At 44.2% G+C, this 19,691-nt stretch overlaps 1 protein-coding gene across 3 annotated transcripts; it reads left to right on the top strand.

Moving 5' to 3' along the window:
* The first annotated feature begins 4,616 nt into the window (after positions 1 to 4,616).
* On the top strand, positions 4,617 to 19,596 carry kank3 (KN motif and ankyrin repeat domains 3). 3 transcript variants are annotated; one of them, XM_062450920.1, is made up of 12 exons: positions 4,617 to 4,753; positions 12,762 to 12,872; positions 13,143 to 13,225; positions 13,564 to 15,414; positions 15,625 to 15,745; positions 15,842 to 16,072; positions 16,272 to 16,362; positions 16,687 to 16,906; positions 16,985 to 17,127; positions 17,564 to 17,764; positions 18,670 to 18,768; positions 19,099 to 19,596. In XM_062450920.1, exons 3-12 carry the CDS (start codon positions 13,189 to 13,191, stop codon positions 19,126 to 19,128), a joined length of 3,024 nt encoding a protein of 1,007 aa, XP_062306904.1. In that variant the 5' UTR covers positions 4,617 to 4,753; positions 12,762 to 12,872; positions 13,143 to 13,188; the 3' UTR covers positions 19,129 to 19,596. The 3 variants fall into 3 exon arrangements, with proteins under 3 accessions (XP_062306904.1, XP_062306905.1, XP_062306903.1); XM_062450921.1 differs by having other exon boundaries at positions 13,139 to 13,225; positions 15,643 to 15,745; XM_062450919.1 differs by having other exon boundaries at positions 13,139 to 13,225.
* The last annotated feature ends 95 nt before the right edge of the window (positions 19,597 to 19,691 follow it).

Genomic DNA, 19,691 nt, shown 5'->3' with positions numbered 1-19,691 from the left:
ATCAGTTAGACATGTTGACTATGTGTATTGTGATTTGTCGTGGACCCAGTGAACAGATGTTATTCACAATGTTACAACTGAAATTCCATTCACCTCCATCATGTTGACCCTTTACCCAGATTCCAGACGCAAAGCGTTTGTAGTCTGGAACGTATGCATTTAGGCTGTTCCCTTCCTGATGTGAACTGACTCACTGCAGCCCACAGTTGCCCTTTCACCCAAATAAAATATCCAGATATAACCCCTTGTTTTTTGACAAAAGTGGTTGTCAATGTCTATCATAATTGTTCTCCCCCAATGTGAACAGTTATATAATGTGAAGCTATGTAACTTATGGTGTGTACAAAATGTTGGGGCATACATAAAGACACACCCAGTTGAAAACTAGCAAAAACATAATAAGGATATTGTTAAGGACTGGAACTGATATCTCCTCTGATGGGTCCCACAATTATAGGTTTTCACAATGACGTAGATACATTTGGGGGCCCTTTTTGTAGTAATGGGATAGTACGAACACCCAAGGGCATGGCAATACAATACTGCGCACTGAATATGACACAATTGTAAAAAGTAATGAAAGGAGAAGAACATGACATTTCTGTCACGAGCCAGCCTTGATATTACAAGCGAGTACATGAATCATCATTTACAAAGAAAAGGACAATTACTCATGGGACGGAGTGGCCATTATGACTGATTCCTACTCCATGTCAGTCTGGTGTTCGACCCTCACCCAGCCCTTTGGTCTATCAAATAAAGGAGTCCTCTGGTCATGCTGCAATGGTTGGCTGTCACGTAGAAAGAAATGCAAATAATGTTGTAGACTCTGATCTATTTCTGTCTATTTAACCTGGTAATTGAGCCACCTTTGTCCCATCCTTGCCTTCCTGCTGATCAGTCCAGATGACTATTTACTCATGTGAGGTTCAATGACTTGTCGGTTCTTCACTCTCTCTTTAACTGATTTAAAGTCTGGTACGTCACGTCATGCGTGCACAAAATGGTTACTGACTTGCAGTTCACCTTTTACCTAAAAAAGAGATCACCGCAGCTCTTTCTGGTTCCGTGAAATGTGTTGGTTTAATCTTTGGGGAAGGCCAAATAATCTTTGGCAGGACAAACTCACCCAGTTGCACCCAATCTGCTTGAATTAAAATACTTTGTTTTAAAAAGGAGTTAAGCTTATAGTGCAAGACCTTGAATCCAATTGGCACACCTATAAAGGCTTCCTGTTTGTCCTACGCCGTGACGGCCTGTGATATCCTTCAAGCCAGTAACCCATGAAAACATGTTTTCTTGGACTTTGGTGTGTCCTCGTACAGCAGTCTCATTCCTGGGGGGGTCAGGTGGCTGAGCGGTAAGGGAGTCGGGCTAGTAATCTGAAGGTTACCGGTTCGATTCCCGGCTGTGCCAAATGACGTTGTGTCCTTGGGCAAGGCACTTCACCCTACTTGCCTCGGGGAGAATGTCCCTGTACTTACTGTAAGTCGCTCTGGATAAGAGCGTCTGCTAAATGACTAAATGTAAATTCCTTCACAGAAATATGCACCTGTTGCTATTGGTGAGGTGTTCAACGCCTTTAACATAGGTTATAGTCAATAGTTGGAAATCGTTAAGACAGGGAGCGTAGGGTACGCCTGTGTACGATTAGACCTTGGGAGGGAAATAAGAATGATTATCAGTGATGATTGTCAGTTTGTAGATTTGTCTTTTTAGTGGAGTCGTTATCAATTCACCATCCACACATGTTGATATAATAACTGAAGGTACATAAAGGTTGAACTAACGGTGCCTGCATCACTGTGATGCCCTCGTTGATAAAATGTTTACTGCCACACCAACAGTAAAATACTTTTTTGCTTGGTTGCTGTTTCGTTGTCTGAAAATCTGATTGGTCCAAGCTTGGTTGCAGACTATTCCACACAAGAAGAATTGCGCAACAGGACTCTTATGCAGTAATTGCTCACATTGGATTCATTAGAAGGAGTTAGGTGATTTTATGACTGAACAGTACATGGCACACTCTTGGAAATGTTGAGTCACTCCATAGACAATGCCAACCCCTCCCCTGAAACAATCAGCTCCTCTCCAGATATAGTGGATCGCTTATGTCAGACCAACAATGTGTTTTTTTTACAAGAGTGGTTTTGAATAGTAAAAAAAAAAACACATCATGCTGTGTTCATCAACTGTTTACACTTGTTTCTTGTAATCAGCAGCTTTCAATTATTTCACGATGGTCCCTCACTCCTGAAGAACTCCCAGGCAAGAACAGACAACCCACCATGTGTATGTGTGGTTCACTGAAGAGCCAACACTCTGACGTGACCCTGACATGATGTCTAACAAACGGTGTCTGACAGTAACCTCAGAGTCTGGTTCCTATATCCTGGTGTGACCATCTGGGCCGGAGGGTCAGCAACATGACCCCAGAGGGAAGCATTGAGTCCCTGGGTCTGCTCCCAGTATTATCCTCACCACAGCATGTGAGTGTAGAGAGAGAGAGGTGTGTGCCGTCGTGCACGCAAACCATTCTCAAACAGAAAGATATACTGCATATGTGTTTTACAAAACAGTGCTGGCTGCTTTTGTGATAAATAAGAAGTTTGTAGCATGTGTAATCAAAAGATATGGTAAATTGATAACAATCAACATCAAATTGCATGTAGGGCCATTAGATTCATGTACAACATAGTTCTTATGAACCATGCATTTGTGTGCGACCAAATTCTGGGTGTTTACTAAGTTTATACATTTACATTTAGTCATTTAGCAGACGCTCTTATCCAGAGCGACTTACAGTAAGTACAGGGACATTCCCCCGAGGCAAGACGGGTGAAGTGCCTTGCCCAAGGACACAACGTCATTTGGCTTGGCGGGGAATCGATCCGGCAACCTTCTGATTACTAGCCCGATTCCCTAAACGCTCAGCCACCTGACTCCCTTGATAATTATATTGTGTACCAGAGAAGGGAAAACTATCAACTGCAGTTTCGCAGCTGACCCAGAGAACTCTAATTCGAGACTGAAGAAACATTTCCAAATGAGATGTGAACTTATGGATATATCAAAATATTCAATCCTCAACAGAGTTAAAAACATCTGGTAAAATAGTTGCCAGTTATCTTTACACACATCTCAAGGGTAAAGAAGCAATGACCTAACACTTCCGAAGTCGGTCAACACAACAGAGCATCCCCAAAAGGATTTGAATGCTCATACTTTAATGTGCTTTCCACATTTTGGTTTTAACCTTACAGTAGTGGCTCTCCAGTCGACAGGCACACTATGTGCTTCTCTCATATCTACTCCAGGCTCTGTTTATATTTTCCAAATCAATTTGTCTCAGTAGAAGTGTTATCTTTCTGCATTTCCTGGTATCTCCTTTCTTCCACTTTTAGCCTTTGCCTCGGTCTCGCATGTGCCAAAAATGACCCAAACATCTTTTGGCACCTTTGGTCTATTTTCTCTGCAAAATCCTTGTTTGAAAATAGTGTCTAGACCCCGATAGGAATACGCACGCTGCTGACTAATAACCTTGTTGCTATTTACAAGATCTGTGACATAGCATAGAGGCCACTAGAAAAGCATTGAGACAAGGACAGGAGGACTCGATGTGCTTATATTTTTAAATTTTATCCGAGCATACTATTGGATGGAAACGGAAATGTAACTGTGATGCAATAGCGCCCTCTCCTGTCAGGTCCCTCAATTGCAACTCAGCTGAGAAAGTCCACACAGTGTGTTGATTTCAAGATTAGAATGTCATGACTTATCATATGAAATATCATAATATAATGACTGAACATGAAAAGTGAACAAATACGACTGTAACACAAATACTGACTATAGTCTATCAAATCTCTCCCTGTTTGCAGTGTTTTGTAAGCACGTTCCTTGCACAGTAAACAGCGGATAGCTGCCGAGGGGAACTACAAACAAGGTCTCCCATAAAAGTGCAAATTGCTGTGTTATGTCAGGAAGGCTACACACACACACACACACACACACACACACACACACACACACACACACACCCACACACACACACACACACACACACACACAGACGCACTTACACACCCTACACACACCCATAATACAAAACACAGCATGGAAAATAAAGATGTAATGCAAATAATTTGATTAGCTATGTTCCTGTTTTGTTCTCTATTCTTAACAGATAAGATATGACATTTATGCGCATGATTCCCTAAACTGACTTGGCATTAGGAAATAGGATAAATCAAAATAAATGTTTGAGGACTTGAAAGTGGGTTTTGATGTTGAGTCACATGGATAACAAACTTTCCCTACATTGTTACTGGTTATTAATTCACAAGTTATTATTGCTTATATTTTATTATGAATGCCATGCCTAGTTCCACAATTTCACTTAGAATTAAATAAAAAATCTAGAGACGTTATTCCACTGCAATTTATAAATGGCATCAAGGTTGACTAGCTTTATCACAACTGAGGCGTGTTGGCCACACACTTGCCGCCATCAGACTGACTTGAAACACAGTTCCCACCCACTCTGTGGTCCACATCATTTGGCCTCATAGCGCCTTTTCATTGGACGCCTCTAATGTCTGTCATTGACAGTCAAGACCTTTGAAGAGTGAGCTGGTAACAGGGGGAAAGCGCGAGTGGTGGTAAGGTTTTACTCATTCTCCAGCTTTATTACCTTATCCGAAGAATGTCGTGAGGAGTTCTTAAGAGCGCCTTTAAAGAGAGAAACTGAAAGGTAAGAGAAATTTGATAGCATACTGTACGCGCTCTCATTTTCTCTTGAACGATAATCTAGAACACAGATGGTGTGAATGTATAAATTAAAGTTAGCTACAGGTAAATGCACCCCACCAGGAGAGTGCGAATGGTATGCAACAGTTTTACAAAGGCAGTGTCCTTTCTAGTGCTACATAAGTGTTTTGTTTCGTGTTGTAAACATTTGTAAACTTTTACATTTGATGTTGGGACAAAAAGGGTGTTCCCGAACCTACAATTCTACGCAGACCTTAAAACGTTGGTTTTATTGTAGCTGGCGCTTGCGTTTTCTAACCATCTTTGGAATGTATAGATTATGAAAATATTATATTGGCTTCGAGCAAAGGTTTGTAGCGGAATGCATTTTTATTGATCATCACCTTAATGCATCTATATATGTACTTTTCGACTGATTCTATAGCCTACTATAGCGTACTATTTCATTAATTTGTCACATGAGATATACAAAATGTTAGGCAGTTGTGATCTCACTAAAGAGTGCCTATAAATTCATTACAGCAGTAAGGCAACACCATTTTATACAAACAACTTATAAAGATGAGTGAAAGTTATGTATATCTATCTCATATTATTTTCCAGCTTTGCCTACAGCTATGGCTGTGCAACACATTTCATGTGATGGGATGTGCGAAGGATGGACATAAAAAATATTCGTATTATCTAGCAATTTCTTTGAGCCATTATATAACAATAGGACACAACATGGAAATCCCCAAATTGTCAGTGGAGTTCCAACCCCTAACATCCTAACAACCTCATGTTGTGTTAGTGGTGCCAAATTGTTACCACTCTACTGAGTAACACCAAGTTGAGTTCCACAGTCTCCCACAACAACAGGCGATCACATCATGCACAACTGAACAGAACATGGGTTCATATTGTTATGGCTAATTTGGATTATTTCCTCCTATCTGGTCATGCAGTGTGTGGCCCCTGCCTAATCGTCCTGCCCAGACTTATCGTCATCCACTTGATTGCTAACCATCTCCATGTTGTCTGTCATGTGATTCTGTTCGCTTTGCTGGCTCATTGCCAGTGTTTGGTTCCCTGGTCCATCTTATCTTCCTTGACAACCATCTAACTACACTACATTTTACTCGATTCACTGACGTTTCTTATAGGTATTTGTAACTCTCAGATCTGAATATTAAGTCGGATTAAAATAACTTTTTCATTCAGCTTGCACATACAGTACAATAATAAAAGTTCCTGACCCCCTCAGTGTCGTTATTTTTACTTCAGGAAGGTCAAACCAGATATAAACATTGCAAGCTAATAACGTCTTGTTGTGTACAATCTCTGAATGTATCTTCTGTATACATTTGAGAACTGATTTGGGAGTGTGGGAATGAAATATTAAACTAAACTACGATTTTATCAACAAATATTTGAACAAATAGACAAAGCCGATTCACATGATTCATTGACAATGTGCTCTTGGACACAGAAGCTTCTGTTCCGAGGTCAGAGTAAGGTTAAACAAAGATTAAATCAAAATAGATCAGAAAGAAATGACTTGGGGGGATCTTCCCTCCAGGTCTCTGTCTGTAAACAGCAGCATCCTTGCTAACAACAAAAGATTAACTTTCTTATTGTTTCTGCTATAAAGGTAACCTGCGAAGCAGCATGAAACGATTGCATCATATTAGTCTCTGCATGGTTTATCGGATGAGGCTCATTCGCAAGCACCTTGTCAACATCCGCCACACTTGACTGATGTGTTGTTATCCTAGATAAAGCTTGAGGCTCGTTGGTGCAAATCAAAACAGTTTTGTCTGTTGGACGGTGATGTGTGAAGCTTTCAACAACATTGATGAGCTCACCCAAGGGATGTGTGATGGTTAGTTCCTGTAACGGCACACTTGGGTATGACTTACAGCGTGCGTCTCAAAAATAGAACCGCCGTAAATTTAGTGCGGGGAGTGTTATGTGGCTATGTGTAATAGTCTGATACATGGGACATGCCCCATGTCTGAGCGATGAGAATAAATAATAAAGTCCATATTAGGTTGTATTCTTTCATAATAATACCTTTCTCTGCATGTTCGGCCCCATTTCTTTTAAATGCACTTTGAAAGTCCAATCTGTGTTGAGAGGTTTGTGGCCTGTGAGTGAGTTATCTGACTTGTTCACAGCCAGTGAGAGCTGGGCTGTGCACTGGGTATTTTCTGTGCAAATATCTACTTTGAAATCAGTCCCAAAAAGTACAGATCATCGCGGGGGCTGTAATATTCAAAGTCTATGTTGGGGCTCGATATCCAGTCCAAAAATTATTAGTCCATTATTCATTTAATAACTGTTGCTTAGCCATGAAGGGAAGGGCCCAGGCCCCCCTCATATGTCTGCCCCCCCCCCCCCCCCAAGAAGCTTGCTTACAATAAAAAAAAAAAGAAGGAATTGTTGATTTGTTTTTCTTTGTGGTTCATCAGACAAAACACTGAGAGAACTGAAGGATTTCATGTTATGGGAGATGCTTTAGATCAGGTAATTGCCAAGCTCTGTAACCAATCTAGAAGAAACCACTGTTTGATGTAGCTCTACGTATGCCCAGGCAGATGTTTGGGTTTATTTGAGCATGACTATAAACTTTGTTCATTTGAAAAGAACTACATTGCTACAGCACAGTTCAAAGGCATATTTATATTCATGCCTAAATGAACATACACCTAGTCAATGAGTACCACTAACTCCAGAGAATCTATGCATTTTCAGCCAGCAATTAGCCTAAGTGGTAAGTGCAACATAATGGTAGAATACTCTCTTCTTAATTAGCAAGCCTTCATCTTTTGAAAATAGAAATGGCCACTTACTAAATTGTACCAGATCTCTGTGGGTTTCTTAATTACACAACACAAATAAGTCAAAGTGAAGTTAGAGAGCTGTGAAGAGGGCTTCTTGTTTTGTATGTTTTCCCTTTGTTTTCATCGTCAGCACCGGAACCTTTGCTGAGATTTATAGTTAGTTCCCTTAAGGATGGGCCTGTCTCAATGTTTTGGAAAACGATTCTAACCACCGTATTAGAATGTAATGCCTGTTTAATGATTATTTGTTACCCACAAACACATTTTAAAGGAGGTCAGTCTGATTCCAGTTCCCACACTACAGCGTTTGAAAAATGGTGGATGAAAGATAACTGGCTAAAAATATCCCTGTTTGCTCACCACTCACTAACAAGAACTGGGAGAAAGCCTTCTAATCAAATCCAGTGTCTGAGATACTGTGGATTCCCACTTACGAGGTTATCAGAAGCTTTTCACAGGAAGAACTAATTTACCAAGATCATTTTAACATTTTGTGCATGCCTTTATTACTGTCACTTCAGAATTCTTGAACTTAGCTTGAATTGATAACTGTCAAAATGGGAGACATCCCCTTGGTTAGGACACTATCCTGTGTTTACCTTTTGTTTTTTGTCTGCTGGGAAACAGTTATGGCTGATAGGCACAGTTATAGTACATCTGCTTTTTCCTGGAAATGCAGAGGTCGAACTAAGCTCTGTTTTGTAATGCCTCTTGAAAGTACAGTCAAGTAGTTTAACAACAGTTGTTCTAGAACAGTTGTATTTTGTGCTTCTTATTTTATAGTTACTTTCATAAGAGTAACTAACAGTTATTTCCCAGCGTTTCCTGTCTAACGCAGTGGTTTAGCTGTTTCATCTGCCGCCTCCTTTTATCAAAGGGATGGTGTTGAGTGCACCAGTCAAAAACATAACAGGTATTTTAGTTGTTTATTTGTAGACAGGCGCTAGATGACATCTGGTCTTTTACTAGTGGTATGATAATCAAACATCTGGAAGCTTCAATTGCTACTGTTGGAGAAGGAGGCTTGTTTTCATTTTTTTTGTCAAAATTGTGTGTGTTTATAATATCATAAACAGGTACCAGCACACACTTATTTTGGTGCACTTCAGATGTTTCTGGTACCTTCATCAAGACCCAGGCTAAATAACGGTTTCAGGAATCAAATATCTGCTAATCCTTTGACACTCACTCGAGCTCTGCTTTTGAAAGATAAAATAAACCTTTCATCTTCTCTTTAAAGAATAAATTCAATATTTTACAGTGTCAGGCAATGATGTTCCTTCCATGGCACACCGCCTAAGACTGCAACAAGGCAATACCCTGTTTTAGCTAAACTTCTTTAGGATAATGCTGTGTGACTGTTCTTGATACCAGACCTGAAACTGTAGGGAGCAGTGACCAGTGGAAACGGTGGATAATTGGTCAAAGTAGATTTCTATGAACGGCTTTGTTTCAGGGAGGGGGACTTTATCCATTGGGCATGGGTGTTCCTCAATGGGTTGTGACTAGGTCCTGCCTCTGGGATCTGCTCTAGATGTGGAATGTCCTGTACTGTGTGTTCAACTAGGAATGGGACTCTAAAACGGCTAATTCTTTCCAAAGACGTCAACATTACGGTTTGAATTCAATTTAGTCATTAGTCATTACAAGTCCGGTCAAGTCAACCAGGTGGGCGTAGTCCAAGATAATGGGTTGAAATGGCGTCTGAAAATGCCTGTTGGAAGTCACATAGCAATGGCTTCCACCTGCAGTGTTTAGACTTTCCCTTGTGTCAGTGCCACCTCACACCCTCATCTGCTTTACACAAGGACACCAAGAAGTGCTGCTTAGTGACAGTTACAGAAAGCGGGTGGGTAGACGTACATAGAGACCATTGTTTCTCAGCATTTGAATATAACCCCACAGTTCCAGTTCCCTTCGCCCAGTCCAAAATGGCGCCATGGGTGGACTAGACTCTGAGACATACACTGTCTCTCAAATGCCAACCTAAGTCATGGACTTCTTCAATCCTGATTCAATTCACATTGTGACATTTTGAACCTGAGGAGAGTGAGGGGGATTGGGGTGGATGAAAACAAGGAGAGCTCACAAAACTCAGCGAAACAGCTTCACCACTGAAGTAGCATAATGCTCCATTGTTGGGCTTGAATGTGGCTGATTGTCTTTGGAGGGAGGGGGGGGTTATGAGATGCATGTGATTTTTAAAACCAAGTCGATGTTCATAGATAAGGATTAAGATGTACTTTCTAAAGTTCAGTTGAATATTTATTTATTTATTTTTTAGATTAATGTGATTGACGGAAAGTGTGATTCATATGACAAAGAATTTTGCAAGGATGTGGCCCCATGTTCCCAGGGATGAGGTCTGTATATGTTCAGGTGTCAGTCTGTTATTTCTGTCAAGTTCCTGTACTTGAGCGGGTTAGGGTTAGGGTTAGGTTCACACTGCGTAGAACCTAGTCTTAATTGCATGTTACCCAAGTCCTGCATGACGCGTCATGTGATGTTATGCCCTCGCTGACTACAGGACAGCAAAGTGTGTTTGCATGCCTGAGTGTGAGGGTTCTTTTGTTATTGTGTCGCACCAACGCTGTGTTTGTTCAGCTCTCAGTTTTGCTTGCCTTCACCGTGGCGTTTTTCCTGTGGCTGTGAGGAAGCAGCTTTCCTGAGCGCGGCCAATGGGCTTCCTGGCAGGAGAGAGACGGGAGTTCTTACTGGGAGACAATAGGAGGTCTCCCTGGGGGTGTCGGAGGCTGGGGGGGGGGGGGGGGGGTACTCTCAAACCTGCTTCCCTTCAGGAAACTGCAGATTTATCCCAGCAGCTGAGCCACTCACATAGAGGCTTCCAGTGAGGAAGTCGAGGCCCTACTCTGTGTGAGTGTGTGTGTGCGCGCGTGTGTGTGTGTGTGTTAAGAGGGGGGAGGAATGTGTGTGTATCTGTGCGTGCGTGCATACATCCGAGTGAGTGTATGTGTGCACGCATCAGTGCTTGCATGTGTGCATGCTAGTTAGTGTCTCTTTTTGAGAATGGGCCTTTTCTCATGTAAAGTAGTTTGGTAGTTAAAGTGAGCCAATGGATGGGGGGGGGGGGGGGCTTGTTGAATGAATAGGTTTGCCCTTGTCCATGAACACCAGAAACTGGGTTAATATGTGCGGGGCGCAGTCCTATCAGGTTCTGTGTAGCTAGAGGCCTCTCCTCCTCTTCTTCATTGTCAGTCAGCTTTTTCGACCCTCTGCTTCCTTTTCGAGGAAAAAGGGTGGTGGTGGGATGAGGTCACTTTTCCAAAACATGGGCTGAGGCGATGAAACCAGCTCTGGACCAGGACATTTCCTGTTTCAAAACTGTAGACCCCAGTGTTGGATTTATGACTGCTTACGGGAAACTGCAGTCTCAGTAATGAGAATGATGGTGAAGAAACATTAGCTTATGTTAAACAGGAGGAGAGCTTCACATAAACCTCCAATCAGCATGGCAATATATGCAATAAAACTGCATTCGCCTAGCAAGGCCACAATTTGTAAAGCGATGTGGTATGTCCATTTACAATGGAATCTAATGACGGCTTTATAAAGTTAAACCCCTCTGCCCTGTTATTAGGTTACATTAACTTACCCCCATTAAGACTTATTGTGTCCAGTCAGTTATGCTGTCATATGACATTTGCCCGTGTGAAACCAATGTGTTTTATGGGTAGAAAAACACCTAAAGTTGGTGTGTGTGAGAGAGAGAGAGATGCCTATGGTGGCTCCCAGCTGGTGATGGAAGATGAGGGGTGTAGAGGAATGTGCCTTCTCCCCCTGTGCCCTGTAATTTGCTGCCTGTCATCAGGACCTGGAAAAAACATTTGAACTGGCCTGTTTTCTGCTGAGTGAGGCAGGCAGGCTGTGAGTGAGGAGGAGTGGGATAGGATGGGAGGCTAGGAGGTTGTGTCGAACCTGCACTCCTTCTTATCTGCAGCATACTGACAAGAACAGCGAGGCCTCCGAGTATTCAATGGAGACCCAGATGCCATATCTGAGGAATTCTTCTTTTAAAGCCTGATCTCTGAGCCACACACACATCTGAAGTTGGTATTTTAAAAACAAAAATGAAACATTTACCAATGAGCAAGTTCAGACAGGTCAAAGGGGTGTAAGTCATTCTGCACTTTGACTGGAAATTGCATGACTTGGTAACAAGAAACACATTGCCCTTTAGAAATTAGCACGGGACTGTTTATCAAAGCTAACATGCTCATTAATTGTACCTGGTTTGACCCACACCTCCTCCACTAATCCTGTTCTGAGGGAGGTGCTCACTAATCCTTCACTCACAATGGTGGGCCAGAGCCTAGTTGTTTGGACGTTCAGGTGATTTATAGATCTGCGCCAAGCACACCCATCTCTGACCCCCAATGCATGTTTTGACCCTAGAGGAGGAGGTAACAGGCTTTCCCTCAGGTTATGAAGCAGTGACCTGTAGCTGACAGGCTGAAGCTAACCAGTCCCTTAGCCCAGTCTCCACTTGAAGCAACAAGCTAACTTGACATTACAGGCTAACAGCCAGCATCAGGGAATGCCATTCCTCTGATACGCAGAGAAAACCTTGGATGGATTAGTCTCAGTAAGGAACATTTTTGTTTTTATTTTTAATGAATCATCCAAATGGGGTATCTATTCATTCTTGGGCAATGCAATGTATGCACGTTTTACCATGTTTGGGGATCTAAAGTAACTTTTGATTTGATCCGATAGAGATGGCTAGGTCACGAGAGATCTCAGACAAGGGTTCGTTCTTCTGTGTTTTGAGGGCTACCTTGTTCAGATACTTGATGAGTGCGACATGTTCTAGCCTGGTCTTGCCAGCAGGATGTTGGAGGGAAGTGTGTGGTGGAATGTGCCCGGGGGTGTGGGGAAACAGATCTATGTTTGTGTGTATGTATGCGTTGTGTAGGTTAGGCTACTCTGACCCTCTCTCTCTCTCTCTCTCTCTCTCTCTCTCTCTTTCTCTCTCTCGCTCTTTCTCTTGCTCTCTCTCTCTCTCTCTCTCTCTCTCTCTCTCTCTTTCTCTCTCTCGCTCTTTCTCTTGCTCTCTCTCTCTCTCTCTCTCTCTCTCTCTCTCTCTCTCTCTCTCTCTCTCTCTCTCTCTCTCTCTCTCTCTCTCTCTCCCTCTCTCTCTTTTTCAAGGGAAGCTGTGACCCACAGTTGGAGTGACAGCAGGACGAAGGAACCCAAGGTGAACCCTGTTGCTTCATCAAGAAAAGCTTTATGATTCCTCCAGCGAGTGCATGACAAAAGGTAACTATGGGAGTCATCCTCCAAACTGACGGTAAAGAAGAAGAAACAAACATTCTGTGGTTAGATCGAATCGTAGTTGCTGAGAAAGAAAACTGACTTGTAAACTATTCAACATCAACATCAAACCATAAATGTGAAGCCAGTCATTCAGGTAGTTCTTCTCCACATTTGATTACTTACTAAATGTCATGCTATCCTTACTTCTTTTCTTTTAAGGTAAGCACTGAAAAAACACTGATTTAAGTGAGTGTTCCTTCTTTCCCCAGATAGTGAGTTGACTGTCGGGGCTTCTGCTTAAAGATCTCAGTCCGGGAAGATGACTCAGTCTGTGCAGGTTAACCCAAAACTGCCTGGTGAGTTATGGCATAAACATCAGATTTAGAATAATGGCACACAACGCAACACATTATTCTAAGCCCTAAGCAAGTGGGAAGCTAATGGTTAAGTTGTTAAGTATCAGTTGCCATGTTTGCTGAGACTTTTGTCATTGTTGTGGTGTTATTGCATACAGCTTAGAGGTTTCATTTAGAGTTTCACTCAGTAGTGTTGACTGCTCATCGGTCAACAGTGTGTTGGTAAGATGCCATTTGTGGTCAGGGTCTCTAACCCAGGCCATTTGTGGGTTTGAAAACCAAATCAAGTTTCCCCTTCCCCCTGAGTTGTTCCTTACGATGCGTTCCTGTGTCCGCAGACCTGGGTGCTCCATTCCTATACTCCAGCCAGGAAGAGGCAGATCAACAGGGATCCTACTCAGTCCAGACTCCATATGGCTTCCAGCTGGACTTGGACTTCCTCAAGTACGTGGAGGAGATCGAGAGCGGTCACAACCTGCGCCGGGCGCCCGTCAGCTCCCGCAGGTCGACGCGGGGCGTCAAAGTCTCGCAGCGGAGCACCAGCGTCGGGGGACGAGCCAGCGGTTGGACCTCCACCGAGTCTCTCTCATCCCCCGCCAGCGAAGATGGCAGAGTTCCCCCTCCGCCGCCCCCGAGGAACCGCATTGGTTCGGCACCCTGCGAAGCCCAACCTCTGTCCCCTCTCACCATCATCAGCTCCCCGCCGCACTCCGCCGGCTCCAAAATGCCCCCTCCTCCTCCTCCCCTGCGCAACCCCAGGGTGGAGAGAACCCTCCTCGAAACCAGCCGGCGACTACAGCAAGAGCAGACCCACCAGCACCAAAATGGCACCCGCTTCCAGCTCTCAGACCCTCCCAAGCAAGGCTTCAGAGAGGGCGCCAAGACAAATGTTCCTCTTTGGACTTCCCATGCTAACACAACCATTGTGGATGGTCTGCCTCAGCTACAGTCTTTGGTCTCCCCTACCCCACCCCAGAGTAGCTGGATCAAACGCAGTCCTCACACCTCCGGTAGGAGCACTCCTGCCTCAACCACCGGAATGGCTTCCCTACCACCCACCCAGTTGCAGACAGTGAGAGAGCAAATGGCCACTGCCCTCCGGCAACTGAAGGAGATGGAGGAGCGGGTGAAGGGTGTCCCGGCATTGGAGAGAGAAGTGGCTAAGTTACGTGCAGAGAAAGACATGCTTCTGTCGGCACTGGAGGAGAAGAAAGCTTTCGCTGCTAAAGAGACGGTGGTCCAAGAACGACAGACGACCACAACAGTGACTGTTTCTACCACAGTGGACGCAGAGTCCCAAGTTCAGGAAACTCCTCCGACTTCGAGCCAAGCAGGAGACGTCAACAGACTGAGCGAGAAAACGGAGGTGAAGGCTGAGAGAAACTCTGAGAAAGTTCCAGAAAGAATTCCAGCCGAGACTGTGGAGAAGATGTCGGTGGCAGTCGGGGATGACTTGTCACTGGAGGAAGGGGTGTTCTACTACAGACAGGAAGTGAAAGACGCGTCCGAGGGAACAGAGGTGGCCGTCTGCGAGAAAAGCGTTGGGACTGAAGAGGCATCTGCTTGCGACGAGGCAGTCCAGGTGGGCGTGGAAACGCAGGAGGCCTCTGTGTGGGTGATGGAATCGCTGCTCGGCGTCACCAGCGAGGCACAGAGAGAGATGGACACCTTACAAGACACCATCAAATTCCAACAAGAGTCCATTTTGGCTCTGGAGGGGAGACTGAGCCAAGCTGACCAGGACCTGGGAGCGCTGAAAGCCCAAGAAGAAGAGAGGAAGTCCCGGGTCATGTTTGAGAAGGGTGTCCTTGCCAAACCTACCATGGCACACGCTCAAGTAGCAACTGATTCGTCCACTTGCACTTTGCAACATGTGGCAGTGTCCTGTTGCCCTGAGGTTGTGGATGCATGTGTAGGGGGGGATTTACCAGCCAATGAGAATCACCAGAGTACACAGACTGACATTGTTGAGAGTCCACCTGAACCAATCCCAGTAGCTCTGGTCAGCACTGGGAGCCAATGGGAGAATATTCTTGAGGAGGTGCAGGAGCAGAAACCTCTGGCCACCGCGCTGAAGAGAAGACAGATGACCATCGCCGAGTACAAGGTTACCCCCGATGAGGAAATGGTCAGTGTGGCGGACAGAGAGGAGGAAGTGACCACTCCCAACAACCAAACATCTGTTGGAGGTAGGTATCAGCTAGTATTTGTTACTTATACATTCCTAAACCAACATATATACAGTGCATTATTTCTCTTTAATGTTCATAAACGATCAAGAATCAAATGCACATGACCTAACAATGCGTCTTGTTGGGTTATCTGCCCTGCATAAGGAGCATTGTGTGCTATGCTGTTCTGTTTAAAGTCATCCAATAAAAACAAACCGACATCCATAGCATCATTACTGGCTCCAGGTATGCTTAAATCCATCATGAAGAGAAAGGATGGGAGTGACCCGGGTCAAACCCGCAGCAGCGGCAAGAAGAGCTTGCAGTTTGTCGGCATTCTCAACGGAGGGTGAGTATCGGAAAGTGCAGTGAACGGGAATGCGTCACCACGACGATGCGGGTGGGTACATGCGGTCGTCTTATCCCTGTCATTCTACTTTATCAGGTATGAGTCGACGTCGAGCGAGGAGGACGAGGAGGAGGCGGAGGAGGAAGAGGAAGAGGGCAGTTCGTCGGCGGGCAGTGGGGACGGCGGGTGCTCGGACAGCAGCGAGGAGGCGGCGGCGGCTCTGGAGGACACGTCGGACGAGGAGAGAAACGTGAACGTGGACGACAGCGACAGCGAGGACGAGGTCCTGGGAGGAGCCACCAATGCCTCTGACGCTGTGAAAGAGAAGTACGTTGTGAAGAAGGGACCTAAATAATGATGCGTTCAAGAGATTCATCTCCTTTTATTTTTGGGGGGGATTTCATTTCATCTCTGTTACAAACCAACTGTTGTTTGCTAAATGGCACAAGGTAGCATTTAGAGAAATTAGGCTTTCTCTTCCTAGATATGACTGCCAGCTTTTGAATACTTGTCTCGTTTGTCATAGGTTTGAGCTGAGTGCAAAAATGCGCGAGGCTTGTCTCATTCTGAAGAACCACCTGAACGATGATGTCAAAACACTGAAGAGTAAAGAAGTGGTGGGTTCCAACATGCCTCTTCAGTTAAACCAGCTTAACCATGTCTGTCCTTTTTTGTTTCTTTAGAGTACATGAAAACCACCCTTGTCAAAGCTTTTTACAATCAAATAAACTCATTGACGAGTTCATTTCACTAATAAACAAAAACAAGTGTATCTTTCATCAGTGTTTTGTCCCTAATGGAACGAGTATTAAAAGGTGTACTGTCTGTACTGTACGGCTGAGCTTTGTGTGTATATAGAGCCATGTCCAGAACCAAACTATGTATAATCAGCTGTGTCATGTGTTTATCACCAGTGATTTTCCCACCTCTTTGTCCCTTAGCTCTCCAGCACCCACACTGTGCAGCTGGAGTGGTTCCGTATCTCCAGCGCTAAGACGGCCCAGCCTCAGCGCGTCTCCAACTACCTGATGGCCTTCTCCGAGGTCTCCTCCGCCCTGCTCGCGCGTGTGGTCAACATGACGGACGGGAACGGCAACACCGCCCTGCACTACAGCGTCTCCCACTCCAATTTCATCGTGGTGGGCCTGCTGCTGGATACGGGTCAGTGGGCATTTCATGCCTATTCCAATAGCTACCTGGTTTTATCGTGTTTTTTAAGTGTGTGTTGTCTCCTCATAGGTATGTGCTGTGTGGATAAGCAGAACAAGGCGGGCTACACGGCTATAATGCTGGCAGCCCTCTCTGCTGTGAAGGAGGAGGAGGACATGCAGGTGGTCAAGAAGCTCTTCAGCCAAGGCAACGTCAACGCCAAGGCCAGCCAGGCACGTCCCTCTGAATAAACCACATTTCACCTGCACATAGTTTATGAGGAAATAAAGTATTGGAAAGCCCTCTGTTAGACGTGTACAATAGATATGTATCAGGTGTCAAGCTGAATTTATAAATGTTTTATAAGCCATCTTTAATACTGCATTTAACTGTGGCATACAGCTGTTGTATGAACCATTGAACTATGGATCTTATGACTTTTATTACTGTCCATGTAGTTCAGTTTTGTTTGTGCTTTGCCACATCCCAAAACGGATGGGACTTGCTCCCTTCTTCAGTCAGAATAACTTGCCATGAATCAATATTACGGTACTTAGTTACTACAGTCAATGTGGGAATCAGAGGCCTGATGCAATGTTTGCAGTTCCCAACTACAGTCTTTCTGATGCCAAAACATCACAATGTTCCAACTCTCCTGCTTTCGCCCAGGCCGGCCAGACAGCGCTGATGCTAGCAGTTAGCCACGGTCGGCAGGAGATGGTGCGGGCCCTGCTGGACTGCGGTGCCAATGTGAACGTGCAAGACGATGAGGGCTCCACAGCGCTCATGTGCGCCAGTGAACACGGCCGGGCCGAGATCGTGTCCCTGCTCCTGGACCAGCTGGGCTGTGACATCTCCATCGTGGACAATGTGAGTTTTATCGGCTGTTGCTAAGCACCTCCCTTCACACCAGCCCAGTGAAAAAAAGGAAGCCCATGTTGAAAATCCACTGTAGTCTAAAATCCATCACGGTGCTACACTTTCTTCTAATACGGAGGAACAGTGCAAATCAAATTAGTAGACATAATGGAAAATGGGCACGCAAGAATAATCTACACTGTCTAGACTTTTCATCCCTTTTTGTAGACCTCTACTTTGTGTCTGTCCAGCCGTTCAGAGCCAGCCTCTGGCAGGCTACTGTCTTAATTGCCTTCATCTGTCCATATGTCTTTGACTCAACGCTGTTACAGGAAAGTAAGTCACTAGACTGTTCAGATGCCCTCGAGGGGCACATTAACAAGCCAGAATGGTGTTCTGTGTACTGTTATATCATGCTGGTAGTGAATAAATATGGGTACTTTGCCTCTTGTGACTTGCATAGTTGCTTTTTGAACTGCTCAATGGGTCTCCATGGCCTTAAGTTTTCTTCTGTTCCAGAGTCACATCATATGAACTGTAGTAAGACCGGTTCAAATGCTCAGACACACATTTGAGCGGACACATCTGGGTTTGAACGAGTTGGCCATAGAGCACATGGTTTTGAGTTTCAGATGGTCACAGCTGGACCGAGATGGGGTGGGAAAGAATTTGGGCGTTCTTTTTGCTCAACACTGTGACATACTGTACTGTACTGGAGGGATATGGGTGTCTAGGGAGACAGAAAGGCAAAGATGTCGAGTTAACCCCTTGTTACTGTAGTGTTAGGCATTTTAAAAGTCCAAGTACAATACCTATTAAACATGGTTGAAGTAAGGAAGTGGATACCAAGTCCCCCTAATAGAACTATTTTGGTTTCTGTGTCTCCATGAATTGAAATGAGTTTTGTCATTCTGCAGGATGGCAGCAACGCTCTATCCATCGCTCTGGAGGCCTCGCACAATGACACGGCTGTCCTGCTGTACGCCCATATGAACTACGCCAAAACCCAGGCAGCTGTGAGTCGGTTATCAGAGTAGAAAAAACATGTCTGTGTTGTTCACAAACTAGGTAGTTTGGCCTTGAATGCAGTACAGGCCGCTCAGAACATATCTGTATCATGAGCAATGCCTCTTCTATTTGAAGCTGGGTAATATTAGCGCCTAGGCTGGGCTCTAATATTAAGTTTGGGTGTGGTATGCTAGCTGCTGGTCACAAACTCCAGATTTGACTTGCGCAACAGTGACGCCTAGAGTGTTTTCCATGAAGCACCATCGTGAGCAGTGAGTTATGGGTTTGTCTGTATTTGTCAGCGGTTGGTAAGAAAACAATGCTCTCATCTCTTTCAGGGAACTGCCAAGCCCCACAAGTCCCCATAAGACATGGTCAGCAGAGTGATGCAAGCGGTGTATATGATAGACCATTAAGACGGACAGAAACGTAACAGGACAAGAGCATTGAAAAATGTTCCACTGGAATTACCACTGTCTCCTAAAGGATATGTATTTATATCTTGGCTTAAGTTGTGCATTTATTTGTATTGTTAATATAAGGTTGATATTTTTCCATAAAAGCCTTGAGCAGTTACTATTATCCATAACTAATCTGCATTTGTAACATGTTTGACCAAGTAAAGGTCTGCAGCATCTATTTTTCTATAAAACAGAACATGAGACCTTAAATCCAATTTGCACTCATTTATTATGTTTAGTGTAGTCCTCACTCTACTTCAATTTAACAGCCCTCTCAATCGTAATGCTAATAGTTCTAAGTCTGCACTAACCGTCTATGCATTGTATATTCATGTATCTATTTTCAGGAAAAACAATAAACATATATTTACATAATATGTTTACTTATTTTTGGTTGGAAAATGTTTAATTAAGAAATCAACTGCAGTTCACGATCCCTCGGTGACCACTGATCCATCACGCTTCTTACT

This window comes from Osmerus eperlanus, chromosome 24 (genome assembly GCF_963692335.1).
Source record: "Osmerus eperlanus chromosome 24, fOsmEpe2.1, whole genome shotgun sequence".
Taxonomy (NCBI): domain Eukaryota; kingdom Metazoa; phylum Chordata; class Actinopteri; order Osmeriformes; family Osmeridae; genus Osmerus; species Osmerus eperlanus.
Note: the sequence above shows the minus strand (reverse complement) of the source record. Positions and strands in the feature narration are given on the sequence as shown.